General features: G+C 44.3%; 2 protein-coding genes across 3 annotated transcripts in view; one reads left to right on the forward strand and one right to left on the reverse strand.

Moving 5' to 3' along the window:
- Nucleotides 1-451: 451 nt before the first annotated feature.
- Nucleotides 452-1,012, reverse strand: LOC308076924 (small COPII coat GTPase SAR1B-like; the record flags this gene model as incomplete). The annotated part of the gene is made up of 1 exon (XM_080417444.1): nucleotides 452-1,012. One exon carries the CDS (start codon nucleotides 1,010-1,012, stop codon nucleotides 452-454), a length of 561 nt encoding a protein of 186 aa, XP_080273570.1.
- Nucleotides 1,013-17,857: 16,845 nt separating this feature from the next.
- dlgap1b (discs, large homolog-associated protein 1b) overlaps nucleotides 17,858-27,566 on the forward strand; it is a gene marked incomplete at its 5' end in the record, with an annotated part of 69,124 nt that continues 59,415 nt past the window's right edge. The window contains 2 exons of one of the 2 annotated variants that reach the window (XM_080417616.1): nucleotides 17,858-18,928; nucleotides 21,243-21,457. In XM_080417616.1, the coding sequence (XP_080273742.1) occupies nucleotides 17,858-18,928; nucleotides 21,243-21,457 (1,286 nt within the window). Of the gene's footprint in view, nucleotides 18,929-21,224; nucleotides 21,458-27,566 lie in introns of both variants that reach the window. The other variant, XM_080417617.1, reaches the window with a different exon arrangement.

Below are 27,566 nucleotides of genomic sequence, written 5' to 3' on the forward strand. Positions count from 1 at the left end.
AGGCCGACCCCTTCGGTCTGGCAATCATTTCCAGCGCACCTGATTGAGACATATCCTGTGGCCTGGTTTGACCACTGTTGACAAGTGGTACTGCCCGAAGCTCAAAATTGTATTTCTGCAGAGCAAACAGGCTGTTGACCCAGTTGTAAAAAAAATGCAACACTTGACCCAGGTTTGAACCCTGTGTAGGAGGTTTTATGCTTTATTTCAGAGAGGTCCGCAGTGTAGAGAGACAGGGCAGAGACAGACATGTGAGCCAAGACAGGGGTCGGATTTGAACCCGGGTCCTATGGTCTGTGCACTGACTGGCTGAGCCACCGCCCCCCGTATTGCTGGAATATAATAATAACTGTGTGTGAATGTTTTTCACATTTTATGAATTCATTTCAGATCCTCATGTCCCTCCATATTAGGACAAGACTGACATCATCAACAGTTATACCACAATACCCTATTCATCATCAATATGTTTGGCGAGCCAGTTGAACCCATCCCCATACCCCTGTCTCTTCCACACACTGCACATAAACACCTCCACTGGCCCCTGGTGGGCTCTAGGTGTGTTGGTATACAGACCAAACATTTCTCTGAGATTATGCTCACTGATGGCTTCTGGACGATCTATCTTATTCCCCAGGATGAGGACTGGGACGGTGGTTTCAATTGTTAGCAGGGCATCAAGTTCAACCTTAGCCTCTCCTAGCCGTGCATGATCAGCACAATCTACCAGGTAGACGATACCGTCGATGGCATGGAGGTAGTCTTTCCAGATTCTTCGTGCTTGTGTATGACCGCCAAGATCAAAGGTTTTGAAATGTCTTCCGGCAATAGTCAACTCCTCTGATGTTGGATAGCCCGTGGGCTCATGTTGTCCATGGCTGTTATCTTTGAGCATTCGCAATAGTGTTGTTTTTCCAGCATTATCGAGTCCAAGAAACACGAGGTTGAGAGTTTTGTTCAACCCTAATACTTGCAAGACACTCTTGTAGATCCAGTGAATCATTAAATACATGTCTCCAGCCATAAGGACATGAGCGTTATGTCAATACCAGATTTGTCACTCTTTGGTCCAAGGTTTGAGTGTCAACGTACGGGTACAACATTGTCTTTATTCCGTGAGCCCTTATAAAGGACATTAGTTGTGTAGATGTCACCAGTGACATCACCAGGCGTGCCCTCGCTCACTCGCTCGGAACACATTGCCGTGGTAACCAAGATACCGACTTAACATTTACTTCGGCATACTACTACACTTGCACTGTATTATAGAAGAATATTCACCGCCCAAACTTCTTTTCCTTGTTCCTTCATTTATTCAGGGAAGCCCATTGAGAGCAAGCTCTCTTTTTCAAGGACGCCCTGATAACAGCATATAAAACATATCAAATACATACATAATGAAAAACAATAACAAACATTTGAATCTATTACAATCATCACAGATGCAAACTTGAAATGACTCGTAAGCGAAACAAAACAAAGACGTCTCTTTAGTAATTGTAGATATTACGAGCTACGCTGCACAGTGTGCTCGTCTGTACATACAGTAGAGACCAATGTTATTTTCCCAGCTCGTTTGTGTTTTGTATGGGTGCATCAATGGGAGAAGGCATGTCAAGCAATTCACTGTATCTGTCACGTTCTGTGGAAGGAAGTAAAATCCTTGCATCTTCCTCACGCTGTTATATTTAAGTCAGTGGGAGTAGCTAATGTGTGCGTGTACTACCCAGAGCCGCCCCTCACCTTATCAAACAGAGTATTGTAATAAACCTTGTCTCAGGTATGAGAAATGTAAAGAGCCCGTCCACAGAATATTTCTACTGTAAATATCAAGAACGGAGGCAGAACTTCCAATGGCACATTAAAGATCCTCTTTATTTACTTAAAGGGATATCTCACTTTAAAACAAATATTGGGTCGTTTAATCGTCTACTCAGGCTTTTGTGAACACCCCAGACAGTTTTTAAGTTGCTTGATTCAGTATCTAGATATTTAATTTATTTTATCAGACACGTTCCCTTCCTACAGTATACAAACCCATTGTAACTTCAAACTCCATTTTAACCATGTATCAAGAACACCTTCTTGGTTCTGGTGACTCATACTGTCCTCCTAATACATGAGGGGGCTGTGTTTTTTTCAATTACTATTTTTATTTATTTAAAAAATAAAGATTTGGAAAATGAAAAGTTGTAATACAAAAAAAGTTATAAAAAAACATGGCCCCCTCACGTAGGCCTATTAGGAGGGCGATATGAGTCACCAGAACCAAGAACGGGTGTTCTTGATGAATCTATCATGGTTAAAATGGAGTTTGAATCAAATATCTAAATACTGAATCGAGCAACTTAAAAACTGTCTTGGGTGTTCACAAAAGCCTGAGTACACGATAAAATGACCCAATTATTTTTTTAAGTGAAATATCCCTTTAACTCATCTATTATGTAACACAGCAGCAGACAACAAATGTAAAAAGACTGATCGGTAACCCCACTTTTTACACCCCCTCAGATCACGGCAACCCACTGATTGACACAGAACAATAACACACACAAAGCACGTGCGCAGCAAGTTTAGGAGCTACTGCATTAGTTATTCAACCCTGCTGATTAGTCCCACCCCCCCAGTACTAGAGCTACCTGCTGATATTTAAAAGCAATTCATAACAAGCCTGAACATACATAATACAGTACATAACATTTTATGCAACCCCCCACAGGGTCTGAGCTTTGGCGCTGGGTCGGCAGTTTGTGTGAGTCGCGTCATATCCAATGCCGTGAGTAGTCTCCGTTGACTGTAGGAGACCACTCGCACTACTGAAGAGCGGAAGAGCACTCCTATTTAGTCCCCGCTGTTCTAATTTCTCGCCCGGCCTAACGCAGGAACCTGGCCCTAGCCCCTATCTATCTTCACCGCCGGCAGCCCTACACAGCATGCGAGCAGCACCCACCCCCCAGCAGTGAGTGCAAGACAGATAGCTCAGGTGGCTTCGCCTGTAACGTGGACTGAGCTCCGCTCTCCAGACCCGCATTGTCTCTTACTGAATTCACAGTTTTGTACTGTCCCTTCCCCCCAAAACAATCATGTCCAGCCGCGATTGATCAGCTGTCTGATCAGCTGTCTGTCGGTCACAATCAGATGAGCGCCATCAGTCTGTGATTGACACTTGTCATTGCCAACGTCACCCATAGTGCAGGTTCACTACAGTATTTACCTTAATGTGTGAATGTGTTCATATTTGAAAGTGGCTTTAGTAAATAGTTGTGTGCTCGCTTCAGCTTTTCCAATACACACTAATGGTGCTAGAGGAGACAGAAGGAATTATTCTTTCTGTTCGTAAACACTGCGGCAACAATTTTTACACTACAGATATATTTTTTTACATCAAAACGTTCACACCAGTCCGCTCTCCGCTTTACAATTTTCAATTTGGGCATTTAGTAGACACTCTTAACCAGAGCAACTTACAATAAGCTTTCATCTAAAGATCTAAGCTGTTTGATGTATATGTTTTGCGTTAAGATCATTAATATCAAAACGTTACATGCCTAGAAGCCTGTCAGTCCTTTAAAGGAACAGTCTACTCAAATACTATTACTCAATATATGCTGGTCAGAGGTGGAAAATAACTAAGTCCATTTACTCAAGTATGATACAATAATGCCATTTTGAGGTACTTTTACTTTACTTTACATTTGTGTTACTTCTACTCCACTACATACATACTGTACAGTACAATATCAGAGGCAAATATTGTACTTTTTACTCCATTACAGCCTTTGACTGCTTTAGTTGCAGACTATATTATTGATACAAAACATACATTAACCTTAATGTATATTAACCTTATACGTCCTATAAGTCATACTTTGGCTATTTGAAAAAATTCAAAACACAATGTGATGCGTTGTGAGCTTGTAGATTTTTTTTTTAAAGCTTGACTATTTTTGAAAATTTGGAATACTTTTACTTTGGTACTGTAAGTATATTTTGATGCCAATATTTTTGTACATTTTGATATGTTGGATGAGATGAGGATCTCACAGTCTTTTCAGGTTTTCCAATACACACTCATGGCGTGTATTGGTCACGCAAGCCCACGCAGTTTCACCAGGAAATGCATATTTCTAGTTTTGTTAAGTTGTTCCTCCCAGGCAGATCTATGAAGCATCTGTTGATGTGTCCCTATAATGCAACAGGCTGACCGCCTGCCAACATTGATGATGAGGACAAACGATCCAGCTCCCTCTCATCTTTCTAACTGCAGCTTCTCCCCTCATACATCCAGCTGGCAACCTCTGACCAGTGACCTGCAAAGTGAAGCAGATAGTCCGGCACTATTCTTTGAACGGACACTGAATACCAGTGGTGTAAAGTAACATTAGAACATTTACTCAAGTACTGTACTTAAGTACAATGTTTTGGTATTTTTTTTTACTTTACTGGAGTATTACCAATTTTCAATACTTTTACTTCTACTCCACTACGTATATTGTACTTTTTACTCCACTAGAATTATTTGACAAACTTTAGTTAGTAGTTGCTTTGTAGCTTTTGATTATTATTACAAAACATTCATTAACCACTTCAGCCCTATACTTCGGCTACTTGAAAATAGCCAATCTACAAGCTCACAAAGTGTCACAATGCAACGTGGTGTGAGCTTGTAAATCTGCTATTTCCTAAATATTTTAATCCATTTTATGCATTTGAAAACTTGTCAAATGGGACCTTCTGCATAATGATTAGTAGTTTTACTTTTGGTACTTTAAGTATATTTTGATGCCAATACTTTTGTTCTTTTACTCAAGTAGATTTTGAATAACAGACTTGTAATACATCAATACCCTATTCTACAATAGGGTATTGATACTTTTACTTAAGTACAAAATGTGAGAACTTCTTTCATCACTGCTAAATACCTGTACACACTGAAGTTGTCTCTTTATCTTTTCCTCATTGTCTTTCCCCCACTGTTACTGCGCCACCATGCTGTACTGTAGTGACATGTCCTGTTGACCACTGCCATTGGCTCCAACAGCCAGAACATGTTTCCAAGAACAGTTTATTGCTAATCCTCGTGGCAGACAAGGAACCGTACATAGCCTAGTTTAACTTGCACATCAGTCTGGGGTGTCATGGTATGCCATCATAGATCACTTCATAGACTTGTTTGACAGCACTATCATCGGTGTTGTGTCAATTAATGGTTTTTACTTGTTTCAGACATTTAACCACCTAAACCCTCAATACTTAGTACACTTTACCTTTGGCTCTGCACTTGGTTTGCTCGTTTCCTTGCACCTCATGTTGACAGCATTTTGGCCTGAGGTTGGAACTACAGGTTAAAGTTCACAGGGTCACTCACATGGCTAGGGTTCATCCTCCATTGGGATAGTGCAAGCTATTACGGTCACGGTGGATATGAAAAACACTTTAAGAATCAGTTTTATTATCACATCGCAGGTTTACAGGTATAACTCAGTGGGTAAAATCTGTTTTTGTGCAAGCTCCATCATTTTTGTAGTTTTCCTGGAAAAAAAGAAAAAAAGGGGGGGGGGGGAAGAGGGAGAGCAAGGAAAAAAGAAAATCAAAGATATCTACATATATAGACATGAGGTGCAAAAGGTAGCAGCACATGAGCAGATCCACATAAGAAGGTAGTCCACTCCACATAAGAAAAATAGTCATCACAGGGGAACAATCCACATGGATGTGAGGTTATCCAACAAAACAGTCCGTCAAAGGAAAGTGTTCCAGTGTGGCTGGCCAGTCTGTTGACAGGTGGTATTCAGGCCTTTGACTTTTACAGGGGCCAGTTCCAAATTGCAGCCACCTGTAAGTGCTCTTTTACCGCTCTTTTAGAGCAGGTTTCACACTGTTTTATGACTGTTGATAGGGCATACCACATTTTGGTGGAATAACAGTAGAACGAATTTAACCCCTTGTTTGAGCCAAATCTGGGTTGAACGTGATTTGTGGAGCTCCCTCTGGTGATGTGATTGTGGACATCGTTGACGTTTTTGAAGTAGTTTGACACAGGTATACATGGGTGTCTTTGTGGTGTAGTGTATCTTGTAGACCAGGCCCATTGCAAGTTGTTGTACTCTGTCCTCTACTCTGAGCCATCCCACCCTAGCTAAATTAAATGAGCAGGGGTTAAATGAGTTGTAGGTGTGAGGCCAAGCAGTAGCCTGACCAGTCTTGCCTTTGATACTGCACATTATGAAACCTACAGCACAAGTCAGCTTCATTGCAAGTGTATTTTCAAAACATTTACTTTGGCAGTCCACTTCTCCATGCTCAGTTTATTTTGGCATAGTGGTACTTTAGAGTACTCTTATCAGCTTCTACTAATGCCGGATTTATTCAAGGCTATGTGCGAGTGTTGCACACCGAAAGTAGCTGATCTTCAAGCTCACACCGCGTCAATGTAGATAGGCTATTTTCGGTATATTTTCTATCATAACTCAGGCTTAACACCATAGTGCCAGCTGTACTCTTATCAGCTTCTACTAACACCACAGTGACGCCACTAGAAGCAGATCTGAGAGACTCAAACTAACACTGGTGGCAAAATAAATTCACACATCTGGGTCATGACCTAGGCTGATTGAGGACACCACAATGTGTTGCAGTGGTGGAAAAAAAGTACTCTGACCACTGACCAGTGCCCTGAGGTGGTGTGTGTGTGTGTGTGTGTGTGTGTGTGTGTGTGTGTGTGTGTGTGTGTGTGTGTGTGTGTGTGTGTGTGTGTGTGTGTGTGTGTGTGTGTGTGTGTGTGTGTGTGTGTGTGTGTGTGCGTGCGTGCGTGTTCAGCTAATCTTGGAAACCGCTGGACCGATCAGCATCAAACTTTTCCTGCACGCTGACAGTTGGCAAAGGTAGACGTTCCACCCCACCCCAACAGTATTAAAATCGGCGCCATGGTGCCGTTTTACCAGGCTGCTTTACCCTTTGGCCTATACAACTCTTGAACCAAAGGGCGTACAATCAAAATGTATTTTGGATCATCACAACACACACATTTCCGTATCACAAGATTTTCCTTCTTTTTTTAAACAAATCTTTGATACTACTACAGATTATGTTTGATGACTGACGTCTATCCGGTGCTGAACAGCCAGCCGGTCATCAAATGATTGGCCTAGGAATGCGACAAAAACAACAAAATCTCCATTAACTCAATGAAAATAATGTGAGTTCTTCTTCCACCACTGCAGCTGCACAGGAACAGTGTTGCCATGTCCGCTTATTATAAGCGACTTTGGGCTTGTTTTTCTGTTAAGTCACATGAAAATGTTGGTAGTTTCAGATCGAGGCTTTTGGGATGTTGTTTAAACCAGTGGTTCTCAAACATTCTCATGTCAAGGACTCCCAAATTAATATGTATTTGTCCACCGGCGACCCCCCCATCTAAAAATATTTTGTGCCAGGGACGCCCATACCAGATTTGTGTTGTTAAAATGTTTCAAAAAATTATTCAAAATGTTTTACTTTTTTTTCCAAGATTTTCTTTTGAAAATAGCAGATCTACAACCTCACAAGGCGCCGCGCCGCACTGCGACGCGTTGTGAGCTTGTAGATCGGCTATGTTCAAATAGCCAATGTATTATGTTTAAAGTGTTCATGTGCCCTAACAGTCGCTTCTTTTGGGCTTTTTTTCAAAAGACCGCGTTGCTTATTTCTCTCGTAAAATCTGGCAACAGACTACTAGTGCACAGGAACCTAGGATGGAAACACCAGGAAATCAATTTGTTTCCATGGCGATGCTGCAGTCCCTCATCCTCTAGGCTGTTATTTATGGATTGTTTTATTGTACTTTATTAAAGAAGGGGGGGGGGGCGGGAGTGGGGGTCTCTTACACAGTAAAAAACAGTATTGTGGATGGTACGGCAAGACTCATGCCTGAGTTAAGGTATACAGTATATTTAGTTGCTCGCGGGTGTTACACACCCGAAAATAGGCTATCTAAAAGCTCACAACGCATCTCATTGCGGCGTGTTGTGAGTTTGTAGATCTGCTACTTGTGGCATGCAACACCAGCACGCAACTGAGTATAAATCAGGGTAAAGTGTGGCTCTTTACAATATTATCTTTTACACTTTAAAAAAAAAGATATATTCTGGGTCTTTTCTACCCTTATTCGGATAGTTTAGTGGAGAGTGACAGGAAACAGGGAGAGAGATGCGAGAAGGTTTTCTGGCTCGGGAATTGAACCCGTGACTCGCTGCCAGGCTGCACCAGAGCCCACACGTGGCACGCGCCCCAACCGCTAGGCCATCGACACCCCTATCTTTTACACTTAAGTTAAGTATCCTTAATAATCAACTGCATGTTGGTTATACTTATACTTTATCACCTCTGACTATGTATTTTCATGCAGCATGCAGTTCCCCACTTGGTCACTTGGAGTTACTCACCAAGCCCACATGCTTCTCCACACTGTTGGGAACGTCGTAAGCGCGGGCTGCGAGAGCCCGGATGACAGCTCTGCCAAAGACAAACGGCGGCAAGCTTTCTCTCCAGACTAATGCCGCTGTTAATTTATTTACCTTGATCAAACAGCCCCTGTCAAGGAATTTGTCTCCGAGAAGTGTTTGGTGGGTCCCCAGCTATAACTCACCCCAGTCACTGCATTTGTCTGCGAGAGCTCTGACAGTCAGCCTAATTAGTTTGCTGGTGACAAAAGAGCTGTCACCGGGAAACTGGGGACACCAATCCATTCCATAGAGTCATGTGTTTTCATAATATATCCAATACAGCGACGAACGGTATGCGTAGATGTATAGTGCATCCTTTGAAAATGACATTGGTGATCTGTTGGAGATGATGAATGCATTAGAGCTACAGTATGTTGTAAATATGGCTTGGTGTGTCAGGGCTATTTAGCAATGTTTTGATAAGATGCTCACTAGTTTGTATATCATATATACATCGAAGCCTTCTCTGCCTGCCCAGTACACAAATGACGTGCCAGGCACATTGAGTAAGCTTTCATTTGTGATATTGAAAAGATACACACCGCCCCTCCTCTTTTTTTTTTTATTTCTAAATTTTTATCCCGCGATTTTTGTAACCCATTTTTTTCACCCGGTGCCAATTTCCTAAGTGATCCTGGGCACTACACCAGCCCTACACCAGTATTACACCTGTCACCCCACAGTAGGGAGGCCAGGGCCGAGCTCATGCTTCCTTCAGGCATGAGAGCCAACTGACATTCTTGTCACCTGACAGGGGGGAGTTTCCCTGGTTGGACGTAGCGCGTGGAAGGAACACGTTATTCCAACCAGTTCCCTTCCCCTCCATCAGGCGCCCCGGCTGTCATGGGGGAGGCGGTATAGTGACCAGGATTACTACATGTTTTTGTGAGGGTATTAACTACCCTAGGAGACACGGGGAGAACATGCAAACTCCACACAGAGTAGGCCCTTTCGCCAACCCCACCTAGGGTATGGGCGCTGATGACGCGGAGGAGAAGACACGCCCCCAGTGCCCACAGCGTCCCCGGCGGGAATCGAACCCAGGACCTTCTAGCTGTGAGGCGACAGCGCTACCGACTGCGCCACCGTGCCCCTTACCGCCCCTCCTCTTATCGTCCTACATGCAAATTAAATCGGAAAACACCTCCTATGTGTCAAACTGTCTTCTATACATTGAATAGCCCCAGGCTGAAAATGATGGAATACTGTAAGCTTCTCTTCCTAACAATTTCTCATCTTTTTCTCACACTGATCGTTGCGAGATAGTCTGAGACTATAGAGATACAGACTTCAAACACGTATATTCTACAAAGGAGGTTGTATTTTTTTATATACACCAAGGTAAAGAGTCAAAAGCCTGAGAGAGATCTGTCTTTTGACACTTCAACAGCCGGACACTATGTCAGTGGCATTCAACCCACAGAGATAAAGCTTACCTACTGATAGCCATAAATAAAAACGTCCACATAACACCAAAAAAAAAGAATCTCTCAAAGACTTTTCTTTTTTGGCCCCCTTCCCTGCCTTAAAATGTTATGCAACACAATCATTCTCAAGAGGGGGGCTTTAAAAGCACTTTTTACACATTCACAATGAGGACAGCGTCGTCTTTCTGGCGACGGTTTCCGCTTCAGCTCTCCTGGGCATTTGGGGTTTTAATGCGGGGCAAAGAAAAAAAGTTTTAACTTTTAACGAATTAAGGCCGCAGCCTACTCCAACCCAACAAGAACTTTGTTCTGCTTCGGCGGGTCAGTAAGAACAAAATAAAATCATGAGAGCTTCCACGGTGCTCGTGAACTCTATTGTTTTTCGCAATCTGTCTATTGTTTTCCGCAATCTGTCAGACAGTGGTGGAAAAACTACTCAATTGTTTTACTTAAGTAAAAGTAAATTCAATACTGCAACGTAGAAACAAAAAAAGTACAAAAGTATTGGCATTAAAATATACTTAAAGTACCAAAAGTAAAAGTACACATTATGCATAATGTCCCGTTTCACAAGGTATCATATGTATAATATGTATTAAAATCTTTTTCAAACAGCCAAAGTTCTGAAGTGGTTAAAGGTTTAATGACATTCACTTTTACACCACATTCAAAGTCTTTGTCCTGGTCCTTCCAAAGTGTACAAAAAGTTTTAAGTGAAAATTCCATTCCAGTGATCCATGGCAGGTGTTTTTCTCTCACATTTCTAAAGCCTTTTCAACTGCAATGAAAAAATAAATCTTTGCCTGCGGGTGTCGCTGGTGAGGGATTTTGCCTGTCAATCATCGCCTCTGCTCCGCCCCCCCCAAAGGAAAGGATAGGGGAGGGGAGGGGCGAGGAGGAGAGTGGGCGGGATTAATCGACTGTGACCTCACTGTCGAAGGGCCAAGCTCAGATTACTTTTCAGCCTAATTATTCAGAAAACCCCAGACCACAGAAAATCCACTGAATGTTCTAAGTTCAGGTTTTTTGGGTGTAATTGAGGTCATAAAACCCCAAATAAAACATTGAAAATAAAAAAAGTGAAAATGAATGTCATGATACCTTTAATGTATGTTTTGTAATACTAATCCACATCTATACAAAATAACTAGCAACTTAAGTTTTCAAATAATTGTAGTGGAGTAAAAGTACAATATTTGATTCTGAGATGTAGTAAAATTTTCCAGTAAAGTAAAGTACAGTACTTAGTGACTTTCCACCACTGCTGTCAGAAACGGACCCCATGGACAGTTCTGAAGAAAGGTTATCTGAGGAGGTACAAACCTCCCTCTCTGAGCGACTACAAACACAACCTGACGGCAGTTCATTAACGGAGAGAGATGGCACACACTTTGTCCACCGTGTCTGTCAGCGGAAATAAAGTGAAACGTCATAGAGAAATTATATCAAAGTACGTTGGCGGTTGGACTACACAACTGTTTTATTTATACTTTTTTTATTTGATGCATTCAAATGTACTATTTTATACTATTTATTTAGCTCTGTCTCGATGTCGTAATGCTCAATGTTTTATATAAAGCACTTTGAATTGCCCTTGTTGTTAAAATGTGCTCTACAAAGAAACTTGCCTCGCCTTGCCTTCCCTAAATCTCCCACTAACAGCTTTTACTTATATAATATACTACTTACACTATGTTGTAGTTAGAGACCCCCTCCAGTATTTCTTTGCTAGAGCTGTGGTTCTCAATCTTTTTCAAGTCTAGGTCCCCCAAATGAATATGTATTTGGCCAGGGATATTTTGTGCCAGGGACCACCAGAAGAGAATAAAAAATCAAGCTCACTGTGTGAGCTTAGATCTGCTATTTTTGAATAGCCAACGTTTGAAATAATAAAGGGGTTCAAATGATTGTCATGCTGTATTAACACATTTTGCTGGGGACCCCCTGGAACCTCATTTTGAGAACCAATATGCTCTGTAGAGTACATTGATTACAGAGGCACCATGAACAATTTTTGACCACAAAAATGTAATAAATAAAGTTGAGATTGGTTGGTTGTCAAATCTAGGGTCTGCGGTTTGAAATTGGATTGGATTTTACCGGTGAAAGTGGAGGAGACTAGTAGTCCACCTCAACTTCACTTTCATGCTCTGAGATGTTGCTGTGCCTGCTGTCGCTTTCATTTTTCCTTCCTTCTTGATATAGTCAACCACCAAGGCAAGTCTACCTGGCTGATGTAACAGCATGACATATTATTTCAAACCCCAACCATCCACCGTCTGGTGAGAAAATTAGGGGGAAATCCAGAAAGGCAGGGTTTTTTTTCTCTTCCTTTTAAGGTTTGTCCTTTGTTCACTATTTACTACTTTTGAAAGAATATTAACCAATTTACAAATTGGATGGCAGGGTTAATGTGATTAACTTATCTTTAAAGGAAGGAGATTGAAAGATGAGGTAATAACTACCCGTGTTCCTTAAGCTAAAGCATCAGCTTGTCGTGTACAGTGACATCAAACTGTAGCATGGAAATTACATGTACCACGGCACAGGACCAAAGCCATGACTAATGTAATGATCTCCCTTTTATCGCATGCGCGCTCTCACACACACACACGCATGCACGCACGCACGCACGCGCGCGCGCGCACGCACGCACGCACACGTGTTATGAGAAGTCTCGTGGTTTAACCCACTGGTTCTCAACCCCAGATGATTAGCTTAATGTACAACATTGTTTTCTCACTCACCAGTAAACAAACATACAGTAAGTGTATACTGCACATTTCTCAAGTGACAATTTAAGTATGTTTTATACCTTTTTAAGACTATTACTGCGCCAAAAGTAATGAAAACATTGGCCAAATTGTCAAATATTACTAAAGAAAGAGGCAAAAAATAAATAAATAGCCGATCTATACATGCTCACAACGCCTCGCGGTGCAAGGCGTTGTGAGCATGTAGATCAGCTATTTTCACAGTATTTATCTGTGGAACCGAGTCAAACTAAATGTAGTGTCTCAACTCCTACAAGTGCTTGTCAGGGTGGAGGGGTCCCCAGTTCAAATATAATTATTTTGGGGGCTCGCGGCCTGAAAAGGTTGACAACTACTTCTACTGTAAGTAGAAATGATTTCCCAGTTAGAAGGAGAGGCCCTTTTCAGCACTGTGGGTATTAAATGCCTCATGGAAGTCCAAAGTTCTTTCAATACCTTGTTTGATGCCTGCCAAGAAAGATGGACTAACCCTTAACTTTGCCTGCAATCGGACCCGCAGGCGACGTCTCACTCACAAAAGGCATATTGATTGAGTGATGGACGGTGGGTGAGTGCACTGCAGGGGATCTCTACCAATCGGGGGGTGTTTGAAAGAAGAGTATATATTTAGGAAGAAAGGACACAAAAGTATAGAGGTGTGTTTGTTGTCTCTGCCAGGCCAAAGGCTATGGCCGGAGACTATGTTTTCGCTCCTGTCCATACGTGCATCCGTCCATCTATGTGTCGGTGTAAAACACATTTTCTGATATTACTCCTACAGATTTTGTCCCCACCATCACAATTTAAGCAAAAAAACAAGATGGGGACAGGGCGACCTGACAGCTGAGTGGTTAGGGTGCCGCCAGTTTTAGCATTGGCAATTCAAAACAGGGGGTGAAATTGATGCAAAGTGGGTCTCCTATGAATTCCCTCTCAGCTTCCCTACCATCTCAACAAAAAGAAAAGAAAATACAAAGGAACAAAGACAGACACTCTCCCGCTTTTAAATACAGGATGTGTTCTCCATCGTGCCTAGGGTGCCAGAACGGCCAGAAACGGCACTGCACACACACGCACACACACACACAGCCTTTTTTACCACAGGCTCATTTGACAGGTTATTTGATTTGGAGCATATCGTTGCTGTTTGGCTGAAACCTTGTATCTCCATATTTCAAATACTTCATCATACAATAGTGGGGCACAAACGTAGAAAATATTACCAATCTACGAGCTTGTGGATCAACTATTTTCACTATTTTAGAAACATTTTGAAAGTGAAAGTCTGTCAGAGGCTTTTATAAATATTTAACGAATGAAAAGTATTAACAAGCGCTTGTGACTAAATACCATTGGATCCATTGGAGCACACAGCACAGGTTCTTTCTTTTTTCCATTTCCTGAAAAGTTATGGTTTTGTACCTACAAGGTTTTCCTCCCCGACAGCGTCAACGATATGAAAACATCGCATGGCATAAATGCAAAGTGAAGATTAGGCTGGGCGGCAGCCGCAAAGCTTCGCTCCAGATTGGCATGCTGCATAGCCCGCTTTACAGGGGATGATGGAGGCAACGGGAGGAATCTGTTTTCCATTTCTATTCTATTCTCTTTTTTTTCCCGTTCCTGACGGATATAAGTGAATCTCAATCTTGTCCAAACAAGCGTGGCTGCCAAACTGAATTTAGCCCGCTGTGCTGCTGATGCAGCAAGAGGTGCTACTGGATAACTTATATACCTCGCAACGGCTCATTTCATCACTGCTGCATTTTATTTATGACCCGCCCCTTGTTCAGCGTACAATCACTAAATAAAAGTTGCTGAGATGTAATTATTTTTTGTTTTATTTTTCAGCGGTCTGGGGACAGTAACCCACAAGGAGGAGGGTTCATTTTATGCTTGGTGTCGCGCAGTGATGTAAAGTAACTGAGTGCATGTACTCGAGTACTGTGCTTAAGTGCAATTTTGAGGTACTTTTACTTTACTGGAGTATTTCCAATTTTCAATACTTTTACTTCTACTCCACTACATCTCAGAGGCAAATATTGTACTTTTACTCCACTACAATTATTTGAAAACTTTAGTTACTAGTTACTTTGTAGATTTTGATTATTATAACAAAAAATGCATTAACCACTTCAGCCCTATATATATTTCAGCCATTTGAAAATAGACGATCTACAAGCTCACAATGCGACGCATTGTGAGCTTGTAGATTGGCTATTTTCAAAAGATTTGTATTCATTAAAAACAATTTGAAAATATTTGAAAACTTGTGAAATGGGACATTCTGCATAATGAGTACTTTCTACATTTTGTACTTTAAGTACATTCTGATGGCAATTCTTGTACATTTTTAATACCGGACTTTTATTTGTAACTACTACTTGTATTTCTGCATTGCAGTATTGATACTTTTACTTAAGTAAAACATTTGAATACTTTTCCCACCACTGGTGTCGCAGGCGTAGTGAAAACAGCACGGCTCATGGAACTGTTTGCAGGAAGTGACCTCCAGTTCCAGCTGAACCCAAGCATCCGGGTGGAACATTCACCATTCATCAGATCTACAAGCTCACACCATGTTGTGAGATTTATAGATCTGCTCTTTTCGGTGAAGAGATTTTGGTGTAGGCGCGCGCGCGCACACACACACACACACACACACACACACACACACACACACACACACACACACACACACAGTATATCATTGCTGTCGGGCAGAAACTATTATCTCCATATTTTAAGTTTGTGTGTCTTTTCGTAAATGAATGCCCTATTTGATCATAATACAGCGTCACACAAAATTATCAAAAATAGCAGATCTGCAAGCTTGAAATGCGTTGCGAGGTGACACGCTTTGTTTGAGCTTGTAGATCTAGTCGTTGTTATTGAATGGTGACGGGATCGCCTGGACACTACTGGGACAGTCAGCCATTCTGGACATACAGTAATACCTCTAATAGAAGAGCAAGAGCCACAGCTGTCTATGAGCTGTGTTGTTGTACCTGACAGCATTATGTCACGACCAGCGTGTCCCATGATGGTAGATTGCTATCACATTCCTGACACACTGGCAGCATCAGAATTCAACCTGGAAACCCCAGAACACCAGTCAGGGAGACACAATGCCATATGCATGTGAATGTGTGCGTGTGCGTGTGCGTGTGTGTGTGTGTGTCTGTGTGTGTGTGTGTGTGTTTGTGTATATATGCGTGCATGCATGCCCCGAGACGCAAGTATGTCCTTGCATTGCAGTGCGTGTGAGTGTGCGCGCGTGCGTGCGTCTGTGCTTGCGTGTCTGTGTGAGTGTGTCGCTAGCAGGCAGCCAGCCAACATGACCCAACTTCAGCTTTTTAGCTTCAGTGCAAAGTCTGTGGCCAGCTGTGGACTGCCGCGAGGATCTTTTATTCAGGTCACATTCTGTGCTTCAGTGGCCAAGAGAAGAGAATCTCTGTCAATTGACTGCAATGAATACCTTTAGCTGGACATGGTCCAGTTTTTAAATGCGTGTGTGCGTGCGCGCGTGCCCGTGCCGTGCGCATTTCCGTGCGTATCTTTTCATGCACTACATTCTCTCTTGTGCACAATGTGCTGGGTTGGGGATTGGCAGTAGCAGATTTCATTTTCAGTCTCACAATACGGGACACAATGCTATGACAAACAGGCCTAATTCTCTCCCAGGCGGAGGGATTGGACCCCGTGGATTTCCGTAGATAGGGAAATGTCATGAATATATTTGCCAGTGCATCTATTTATTCACGACTTTCACTCAAATGCGTTCAGACACACGTGTGCCCCCGCAATGTGTTTTGCCCATGTTGTCCTCCCCGCTATGTAACAAATAGATTTTCATGTTATTTCGCTCCTTTGCTCTCTCTCCCTCGTTTCTTCTCATTATGACGCCAGTCACCCCCCCTCTTGCTCCCCTTTTTCTTCACTCTTTTCCTTTATTCACCGCACTGGCCTTTGGTAGCACTTTATACATCACGGTAATGAATTCCCTGTGTTGAATTGGCCCCGGCGTTGTCAGAACGCGAGCACCCGGGTTGCATGGGGCTCTAGTTATTGTCTCGTTAGCTTTACCTCCAGTCCAACGGAGAACAGTGAGGGTTAAGCAGCTAGCCAGCCACAGCAGCCCCGGACGGGGCACAGGGACGGCCGTTAAAGGGGCTCTGATGGATGCCATTGTTTTCGTGTCACCGCGGAAGGGAAAGGTCGTTTATTGCCGGTTGCCTTGCTTGGCCCAGAAGCTGTCGGATTGGATTTTACTGGCCAATTAGTCTGCCCTTAAGAGGAACACTAGGGGGATAGAGGGATTCTGCAGCACCAGAATGTGATCATCTCTGCGTGTGTGCGCGCGTGTGTGTGTGTGTGTGTGTGTGTGTGTGTGTGTGTGTGTGTGTGTGTGTGTGTGTGTGTGTGTGTGTGTGTGTGTGTGTGTGTGTGTGTGTGTGCGCGTGCGTTTGTGTGTGTGCACTTCGCCAGCATGGACTAAAACTATAAATTGGACTGCCTTATCTGTTGCTTTCTCTGTATTGTGACTGGACCGGATTGTATTTAAGTGTTGGTTCTATAAGAATGAGGCTTCAGGCGCAAAATCTGCAGCTTTAGACTGCAGAGAGATGTCTCCTCACCAATTCATGTACCGTTTAAATTTTTTTTTTCATCAAATCAATGCACACACACACACACACACACACACACACACACACACACACACACACACACACACACACACACACACTACTCATGGATAAATATAGCATACACTTGAGTTGGAAATAGATGAGAGGTTCTCCGGTTTCCACTTTCTTTGTTACTCTCAGTTCCCTAAGATCCCATGCTTTTTTCCCCCCATGCTTTTCTTTTGTACTCTAATCTTCTGATGCAAACTGAGAAGCGAAGCTTGAGAATTGATCTGGATGTCAGGGAACGAATGCCAAGTTTGTGCTATATTTAGAGAACATTCTTTTGGAGTTTTGAAGGACAAAAGAAAACAGAGGAACGGGCACAACTACTGTCAGCATCAAGACGCTTCCGCATTCACGGAGCAGCTGCCAAAAAAGTCTTGAGATGCACAGTGCTGCGACTGTATGCAAATGCAAAGTATTTATAATTGTTTTTTCTGTCTGTCTCTCTCCATGCAGAACTCCCTCATTAGCAGCTGGATGTGTGCATCAGCCCGTCCACAATGACCATGAAAGGCCTTTCCGGCAGCCGCAGCCACCACCACCACACGGTGACCTGCGACCCCTCCTCCATGACCCTGGGGCACCCGGACCGCCGGCCGTACTTCCTCAACCCTGGAGACACGCACCCGGCAGACCACCCCTACTATGCCCAGCGCAGCTCCTTCCAGTCCGAATGCAGCCCTTACCCCGACCTGGCCAGCTGCACCTTCCCCCGCAGACACTGCAGCACCCACCACGAGCTGAAGGAGGAGTGCAGCGCCGTAGTGCCCTACACCGGCGGGCCATCGGGGGGCAGCAAAGGAGGCGGTGGAGTAGGCAGTGGCGGGAATAACAACAACCACATCCCCACCAACCTCCTGGCGCAGTTTGAGCGGCAGGCGCCGGTGCAGCGCGACGGCTACCACACGTTACAGTACAAGCGCACGGCCACGGAGCACCAGCGCAGCGACAGCCCGGGACGCATCCGACACCTGGTCCACTCGGTCCAGAAGCTCTTCACCAAGTCCCACTCCCTGGAAGGGCCCTCGGGGGCCGGGACGGGCAACGGCGGGAGGGTGAACGGGGGCAAGGCCAGCCCCGACGACCCCCCGTCGTCGTCCTCGGGGACCTTGAAACTCAGCAAGCGAGGCAAGAGCAAAGACCGCTCCAAGTCGGAGCCCAAGATGCGCTCGGCCATCTCGGGCTATTGGAGCTCGGACGACATGCTGGACCGGGAGTTTTGCAACTACCACCACCACCACCAAGCGCCGTCGGGGGTGATGACCATGGGGCGCCACCCGGACAAGTCGCAGTCGCAGTACTTCATGGAGTCCTACAACACCATCAGCGCCCACACGCTCAAGACGTCGCGCAGCAACAACGACGTGAAGTGCTCGACGTGCTCCGCGGGCGGAGGCGGATCCGGGGGGCTGCCGCTGGTGAGGGCGCTGGACGGGCAGCAGCTGCAGCTGAAGAAGAGCTCGTGGTCGTCCACTCTGACGGTGAGCAGAGCCAGGGAGGTCTACCAGAAGGTCAACCTAGATAAGGCATTAGTGAAAGCTGAGCAGGGACGCACCTGCCACTTCCTACAGGTAGGACACCCAACCGCTCCTCTAAACCTCCTATCTGGCATGCTGTGATGGGTCCCGGTCGCTCCTGCTTGCCTGCAAGTTCTCAGATATTGCATGTTATCACTGTTCCTCAGTGTCTGTGTACTTTGCATGTGCATACACGTAGATGTGTTGGTACTGCTATACCACTGTACTGTATTATTGTACTGTATATGCAGTAGTCGAAAGTGAAGGATGTTCTGCATTCCACAGTTAGCCTCTGCACTCCGCAGTTAGCATATTGGATTAGCAAAATGCTAAGCTGATTTCACTATGTCTGGCGTGCGCGCTTGTCTGGCACAAGAGAAATGCCCTGCATTAAGCCTGCATCTTTCTTCAAATGGAAGAACAGATACAGCAGTGCCAAAATAGTTACTCCACTGTGTGCAGCTCTGATCCGTCTTCAAAGCCTAGATGTGGACATGCCAGTGCAGCATCTTTCTGTAGGCTGTTATGTGGTTGCAGCAGTATAGCTACATGCATGCATGTGTGTGTGCGCATGTGTCTTTCTGTCTCGATGTATGCATGCGTCTATCCAGCAGAACTAGAGGTGGATGCTGCTGGGAGACCAGAGGAAAGCCTGAGGGTATAATAAGCCAACAGTATTCGGAGAGAGAATATCACATATTCCTTGGAGCTCCCATGGTACCCCCTTGCCTCCCTATATGCCCTCCTCCCCTCCCCCTTCCCTGGAAGAAGATAAAAGAGGAAGACGTTCAGTGTGATGCATCCTCTCACGACCACATGCGCTGCAAATATGAGCCCCGAGGAGAGAGATGGATGAGACAGAGAGGGGTGACGCAGAGACAGAGGAAGTGTACACGTGTTCGCATACTAGGGGACCAACAGAGAGCACGAGGGGAGGGGAGGGGTCTCCGTGGCCACGCATTTTAACAGCTTGGCAGACCGAGGTGGCAGATGAAGGAGGGATGTTGTGCATGCATGGCCACACGTTTTCTCAGCCAGGAGGAACCGGCTTTCTTTGCATAAGAGTTTCCTGAGGCTTTTATGGTTCTTTAAAATGAGATGGGATTTCATGTCCCTGTTTAATTACCTTCACATGCACATACATGTGCACAATACTCACGTGATGACGCCCCCACGTAAACGCTTCCACACACACATGCATATACCCTTAAGCCTTGCATGATTAAATCGAGCGTTAAGCCCCGAGCCCCTCTCTCCTTCACCTCGGTAAAGGTCGGAGGTTGAAAAATGTGTGGAGCATCTTGAAAGACTCCGCACCACGCCGCTAGAATGCTGGGGTCATCCTGCGGAATTCGGTGTCCCATTCAAATGCACCGACTCTCTTCAGTTCTGTGCAGATGTTGATGTCACTACGGGACCGTGTCTATATGTCTGCAGACAATCACACACTGTCTGTCACTGGTGGTTCTGGTTGACATAAAAGTCTGTGTGGCTTGGTTTCCCTAGCTACCACTTCCTGCTCAATGACTCTCACGCATCATTCATTCAGTCTCTCTGTCTGTCTGTCTGTCTGTCTGTCTGTCTGTCTGTCTGTCTGTCTGTCTGTCTGTCTGTCTGTCTGTCTGTCTGTCTGTCTGTCTGTGTCTCTCTCTCTCTCTCTCTCTCTCTCTCTCTCTCTCTCTCTCTCTCTCTCTCTCTCTCTCTCTCTCTCTCTCTTTATTTCTCTCACACTGTATCTCTTTTCTTCTTTCACCTCAGAGCTGGTGCCCTAAAAGCCACTCACGTTGGGACACAGTGTTTCCCACTGAACAAAACCTTCTTTGTTTTGCTAGCACTTTTACTCCCCCCCCCCCCCCCCCCCCCCTCTGTCTCTGTCTCTCGCGCTCACTTAGACGAGAACTCCGAGATAGCCTTGGTTCCTTTTTCTTTTTTTTTACACATTCATTGGAAGTGTGTGAAAAGTCAGAAAAGTGGACCGGGGGGCCCCACAGCGCTGCAACGTTTTGTCTAAACAATTTATCTGGCTGCATTTGATATGCCACATGCGTCACAGGAAAGACACACGGAGGCCTTCGGTGCATGCACGCTTATGGTACGGTCATTGCGGTTTTCCTCCTACGAATTGCGTTACTGTCGATCACTGATCTTTCACAGCATGATGGGTAAATTGTCACTGGATGGATGGTGAGCCGGTAGGTGTGTTTTTGGTTGCTTTGTCAGAGTGATATTTAAGGATAGGGAAGACATCCTCCTTTGGACTCTTTTGTGTCTGCATGTTTTCTCGAGTAAGTTGTTTTGTAAGTATCTCCTTGTCCCGTCCAGTGTCGTTGTTCAGCATGTTTTAATTCAGTCCTCCCCATCTCTACAGGTGCCGCAGGATGAGTGGAGCGCTTTCTCCCCGCTGGGGAAAGACGACGAAATCCCCTGTCGGAGGATGCGCAGCGGCAGCTACATCAGGGCCATGGCGGACGAGGACAGCGGGGACTCAGACTGCAGCCCCAAACCCTCGCCCAAGGTCCAAGCACGGCGGGCCAGCTACCTGAAGGCTACCCAGCCGTCCCTCACCGAGATGACCACCCTCCAGTGAGTAACGTTACCCTATGTATGATGTACTGTAAGTGTCTGTGTACGTGAGCTTCCTAACTCCTAACCCTTCATGCCTTATGAGATTCCAGGTCCCAAATGCTGTGCGTTTGTTTGTTTGTGCGTGCGGTGTGCACGTGTGCTTACGTGCGTATCTTTCTGCACATGTGTATCTGAATAAGGTGCAAGCTCTCATGCGCGTGTTAACCTTTTCGGCTCCTTTACGTGAAGTTCAAGATAGTGCGTGAAGCATAATGAACATTCCAGATCTTGCTGCGTGTTCAGCTTGCCTATTATGCAGACATGCTGCTTGACAGAAACAAACAGAAAGATACAGCGCCAGAGTGCAAGAAAGAAATGATAGAAACCGCGAGGGAGACAGGGGGAAAGATAACGTGAGAGAGAGTAACAGATAAAGAGAAAGTGTGTGTCACACTATCAGAGAGTAACCACTTCACGTCACGCTGTGAGCTTGTCGATCTGCTACTTTCAGCGAAAGCTTTCGCCACAATACCGATGCTGGGGTTTAAGTGGTTAATTAATTAATTAACCACTTGAATCCTCCAGGGCTCTATAGCTACTAGGGGCTCACTGGTATATGTTTTCGCTCTCCACTAAATGTCTTCGGTGAAAATAGACGATCTATGAGCTTGTAGATCTGCTATTCTCGGCGAATGTTCATCCCAGAATAGCATAATAGGCACTCTAGGGTTGACGTGGTTGATTTCGCTGCACAGGAACAGCCAGAGTGAGTGAATTAGAGAGGACAAGGCAGATGGAGAGAGAGAGAGATAGGGAGGGGGAGTAATGTGTGATCACGTTGCACCTTTCTGTTTGTGTGTCAATACCCGACTCTCAGTGGCCCAGTTTTAATTACCTGTTCCCTGTGTGGACACCTCAGATAAACACTGCTATCTTCACAGTCGGCCTCTGTATCTCTCCACTCAGGCCAAAACATTCAGTGCTCTACCGCATGATAAAGAAAAATAGATGGCACCTCAGGGGCGGGCGGATGGGGTTGTGTGGCGCAGGAGTTAAGTTCCCTGCCCACCTTCGTGGAGAATGGGGTTTGATTCCTCAACAGTGCCTCCGGCTTGGCTGGCTGCTCCAACCAACACAATTGACTGTGTTCACAGATGGGAAGCTGGCAGGGCAGGGTGATCTCTATCGCTGAACTAGCAGGTCAGGGTGCCTGCCTATTCAACAGGGCACGGAACTGGGAAGAATGGCATGTTCCTCCACATGCGTTACACTCTCCCTGTGAAACCCCTTACTGTCAGGTGAAACGAAGTAGCCTGTGTCCTGGCATGCATTTGGAGAAAGTGAAATGGCTGTATTCATTCAATTCTACCCTTGAGGAAAGCTTTCTATCACAATAACAGTCTATATATCACCAATATCAGGGTAACACGAGTGCCACCACCAGTAGGTGAAATAGTAGGTGGGAAAAAGTGACATACCAGGACTCTGTTATTTTAATATGCTACAGTATATTGGCAGAATCAGCTTTGTTCGCTTTCGTTTCATGCGCAAAAAGTGTGATTTAGAGACCTTATTAACACATTGGGTGCCAGAGGTTTATTAAAATATTATACGTTGAGTGCCTGCATTTCTTCCATCCACTTGCGTTATACGTTTCGTGCTGCAGAAGCCCCGACGCGGAAGTGCATGTAAACAAAGCGTGCGTGCGAGACGGCGGAGGGTCCCGACTAACGCCTGGAACAATAATATTTCCAACGCGATCCTCCATTGCAGCGTGATCGCCGATCGGAAACGGCTCGTTTCCACCACATTAAAAAGAAATGGAGATATTAAGCTTTTAGTCAAGGAGATAACATTGAAAACGCCGACCGGAAGGATTTTTGACATGGAGCCTCATCCAGCCTCTTCTTCTCAGAAACTCCTTGGGTGATGTCAAAGTTTCGTTTTAGCGCCCCACGTGGCCCACATGTATAAAAATAGAATTGGGTCAAAAACGGTCCGGACCGTTTTCGGCACTTCTCGTTTGGACCCTCAAAAACGGTCCGGACCGTTTTTGGCATTCAATGTGTTAAAGATCATATATTCCCCCCAAGGGAATTTAACCACTTAAACACAACCTTTTCCCCCTCAATACCAAATCTCTTTGCCAAAAATAGCTGATCTACAAGCTCATGATGTGCTGTGCACTTGTAGATCTGCTACTGTCAGAGCCCAGAATAGGTATGCTAGGGTTTGTGGGGGTTAAAAACATTGCTGAACTAGAAAAAGAGCACAGGTCTCCGCCAGGTCAGGTACTGTAGGTTAGTGTGGGCCAGTTCGGAATTCGCCAATCAGACTGTAATGTGAAAAATTGGACCGATCGGACGGATCCGTCTTGATCACTTGACTAAAGAGATAATATGTACCGATTTGCATGATGTTTGGACAACATTTGTAGGATTAAAAAAGGTTTTGCAAAAATCTGCCTCCTGGTGGCGCTATAATAGGGAAATGTTCAAAGGGTGGCATTTGTTCCTCAACGTAGTGCAAATGTGCGTGCAAAGTTTCACTGCAATCGGACGCTGCGTTCATGATTTGTAGCATTTTTTGGTTAAAAATGGGCCACTCCTGCAAACTTTAGATGTCAATCTTAGCCAATCAGGATGGAATATGAAAAATCTAACAGATCCGTCTTGATCACATGACTATAGAGATCATGTCTACCAATTTGCGTGAAATTTGGATAAAATGTCAAGGATAAAAATTAAGTCGGCCTCCTGGTGGTGCTATAAAAGGCAGGTGTGAAAAATGCAGGGTGAAGGTTTTTCCTAGGTCTCTGGGAGTGCACATACAACATTTTTACATTTTCAAGTGGCATTTTTTCCTCGGCCTGGTGGGAATATAAGTGCAACATTTCACGGAAATTGCACGCTGTGTTCATGATTTGAGGCATTTTGTTCAAAACGGAGCACTCCTGCAAACTTTGGAAGCCATTCTTAGCCAATCAGGATGGAGTGTGAAAAATCTGAAAGACCCATTTTGTTGATTGAAATGACTATAGAGATACTGTGTACCGATTTGCGTGACGTTTGGACAAAATCTGCTCACAGACGGACGGACGGACGGACGGACTGACGAGAAGAGAACTCAAATCCAAGCAGACAGCTTCATTCTGTTGTTGCCTGCTACAGAAAACCTTGTTGCAACGCATATTACTGAATGCAACGATGCATGAAATTGATCTTGCATAGCTTGAAGCTTGCTTTTTAGCATACATTCATGGAGTATGTTTCAGTCTTTATCACCGTGTAGCATGCACGCACGCACACATACACATACACATCGCCCCCCCCCAACGTCAGTTGCCCCAACTGCATATCCATCCAAGCACCCGTATGTGCATGCATAAACATATGCTGATGAAGTCTTCACAGTGCAGAGCTGGTAAAAATCACTTTCATCATTTATAAAGAGGCATGAGGCCAACATCAGTGTTTCTACATAGTACGCATGCACATACACACGCACGCACAGATCAAGTGGCACAGCTAGGGGCCTACTAATGACTTTAATTTGTTCTGGGGAACATCACCATCATCATCATCTGATACAATGTGATGAACAAACACAACTGCAGTGCTGCTTGAAGATGATAAAGAGCAAAGCAATGTTTCACACTTGATGATATGATTCAATTATCTTGTGCCTTGTTTTGTTGCATCACATAGATACTGGGTTTAAATGATCCACAGTATCACTATCCAGCGCTAATATTTTTGCTTTAAGGAAATATACCAGGTCATTTGATTTCAATGATTAATTAATTACTGAATCATTTACCAGGCCTCACCAGATATTCTTTTCACAGTCTTATGCAATAAAAGCTATGTTCATATTCGAATAGTTGCAGGGTTCTATGGATGTCTAGATTAGTTTGTCCGTCCGTGTAAACTGCGTATTGCAATCATGCAATGTTGTGTTACTTTATCCAAATAATAATATTAATAATAGGCTTAATGATAAAATAACAGCATTTTCCCAACCGGCCATGGTGGCCGGTGATTCTTTATAGTCAGGGGATATTAGCAGAAAGATTTCCAATCTTGGAATAAATTCCTTACCAAAAAAAATCTTCACCAATGTGTTTGTAAAGGTGTCTAGTAACACATCTCACAAAGACTGAAATTCAGTTTCCCTAGGAGAATTTTTGACAGCTGCCCTTTGGGTACCCCAACTTTCAGTTGGGGTACCCACCATTTCCCTGCATTTCCATGCAGGGCAAAAAAAAATGAATTTTCATTCTGTTTTAAGTAGCATGTGAGGGGTCAAACTAGGGTGTTTTTATGATTCTGAATCCATTGCAAGCATTTGTTTTGCACCAAAACCACTCCTTGGGCGAAAAACAGCCCAATCTCAATTTGCTTTTTACACAAAAAGTATACCTGGACAAGGATGGCTATGGCCGTTTTTAGCCCAAGGAGTGGTTTTGGTGCAAAACAAATGCTTGCAATGGATTCAGAATCATAAAAACACCCTAGTTTGACCCCTTACATGCTACTTAAAACAGAATACATTTTTTATTTTGTTTTGCCCTGCATGGAAATGCAGGGAAATGGTGGGTACCCCAACTTTCAGCAGCTGTCAAAATTTCTCCTAGGGAAACTGAATTTCAGTCTTTGTGAGATGTGTTACTAGACACCTTTACAAACACATTGGTGAAGATTTTTTTTGGTAAGGAATTTATTCCAAGATTGGAAATCTTTCTGCTAATATCCCCTGACTATTATAATTAACGGCCAATTAAACATTTTATCGGTCAATGGCCGGTAAATACCGGCAAACGGTTGTGAGTTGTGTACATTGTGAATTCCTGTTTTGAGACGTCTTGTGGGATAGTACTTGAACCCAAAGCTAACTTAATTCCTTTTCAAATCACGCAGTGAACAGATAAAGCATGTCTTCAAAAGTGGTTGGGATTATTCCACGCACAAAGAAATCCCTTTTCCTCGCTCACTAACCTTCTTTCTCTGCTGCACACAAACTGATTTATTTCTGTCCCAGATCTTATCAAGTTTTCTTATTTTTTTATTTCTCGACGGGAACTGGCGTCCTGGATAATGGGTCGCAGTAATCACTTTCTCCATCCCTCTTCCTCTACCTCCTTCCATCTCTACAGTCGGCCAGGGGAGAGTGGTGAAAGCAGTGGTGGAAGAAGTACTCCGATTTAAGAAGTAAAAGTAGCAATACTACAATGTAGAAATACTACCGGTATGTTAAAAGTAAATGTCCTGTATTCAAAATCTTACTTAAGTTTGCATCAAATCCCCTTTTTTTTTTTTGGGCTTTTATGCCTTTATTTGACAGGACAGTAGGCTGACAGGTAACGGGAGAGAGATGGGGGGGTGACACACAGCAAAGGTCGTCGGTATTGGGAGTCGAACCCGCGACACGCTGTGAAGCTGGATTACCAGCGTATGTGGTATGCACCTGGACCGCTAGGCCAGCGGGCACCGCCCAAATACCTATTATTAAGTACTCATTATGCAGAATGTCCATTTCAGAATCATATACGGCCAAATACATATTAATTTGGGGGTCCTTGACGCAAAAACATTTGAGAACCACAGCCATAGAGCAGTGGTTCTCAATCTTTGTTCAGCTCTGGACCACTAGCATATTTGGAACAAATCTTAAGGACCACCGCACCCCAGCTCCCCACAACAGTAAATATTTAATATATAAGAAGGCATATCAGAATCCTTTCTATTTCATTTGATTGGTATTAATATTTAACATTACTGCTGCCCCAGGTCCATGATGTCCTTCTCTACAGATCTTCTCCATGTCTCTTTGGGTCTGCCTCTGCAACCCTTAGGATGGCACTTGGGTCCATTCTGCACACATGTCCAATCCACATCCAACTTCTGAACCTGATCACATTTGACAGAGGGTTCAGGCCTGTTCTCCTGTAAAGGCTTTCGTTTGAGACTGTCGTGGGCCAAAATATCCTCAGTATGCTCCTGAGGCATCTTGTCTGGAATACGTCTAGCTCGTGACAGATGGTCTGTGTCACTTTCCATGACTCTGTCCCACACAGGAGAAGCCCAAGGACATTGCTATTAAATATACCTCAGCTTAGTTTTTGTGC

This window comes from Gymnoscopelus braueri (assembly GCF_963280865.1).
Source record: "Gymnoscopelus braueri genome assembly, chromosome: 21".
Taxonomy (NCBI): Eukaryota; Metazoa; Chordata; class Actinopteri; order Myctophiformes; family Myctophidae; genus Gymnoscopelus; species Gymnoscopelus braueri.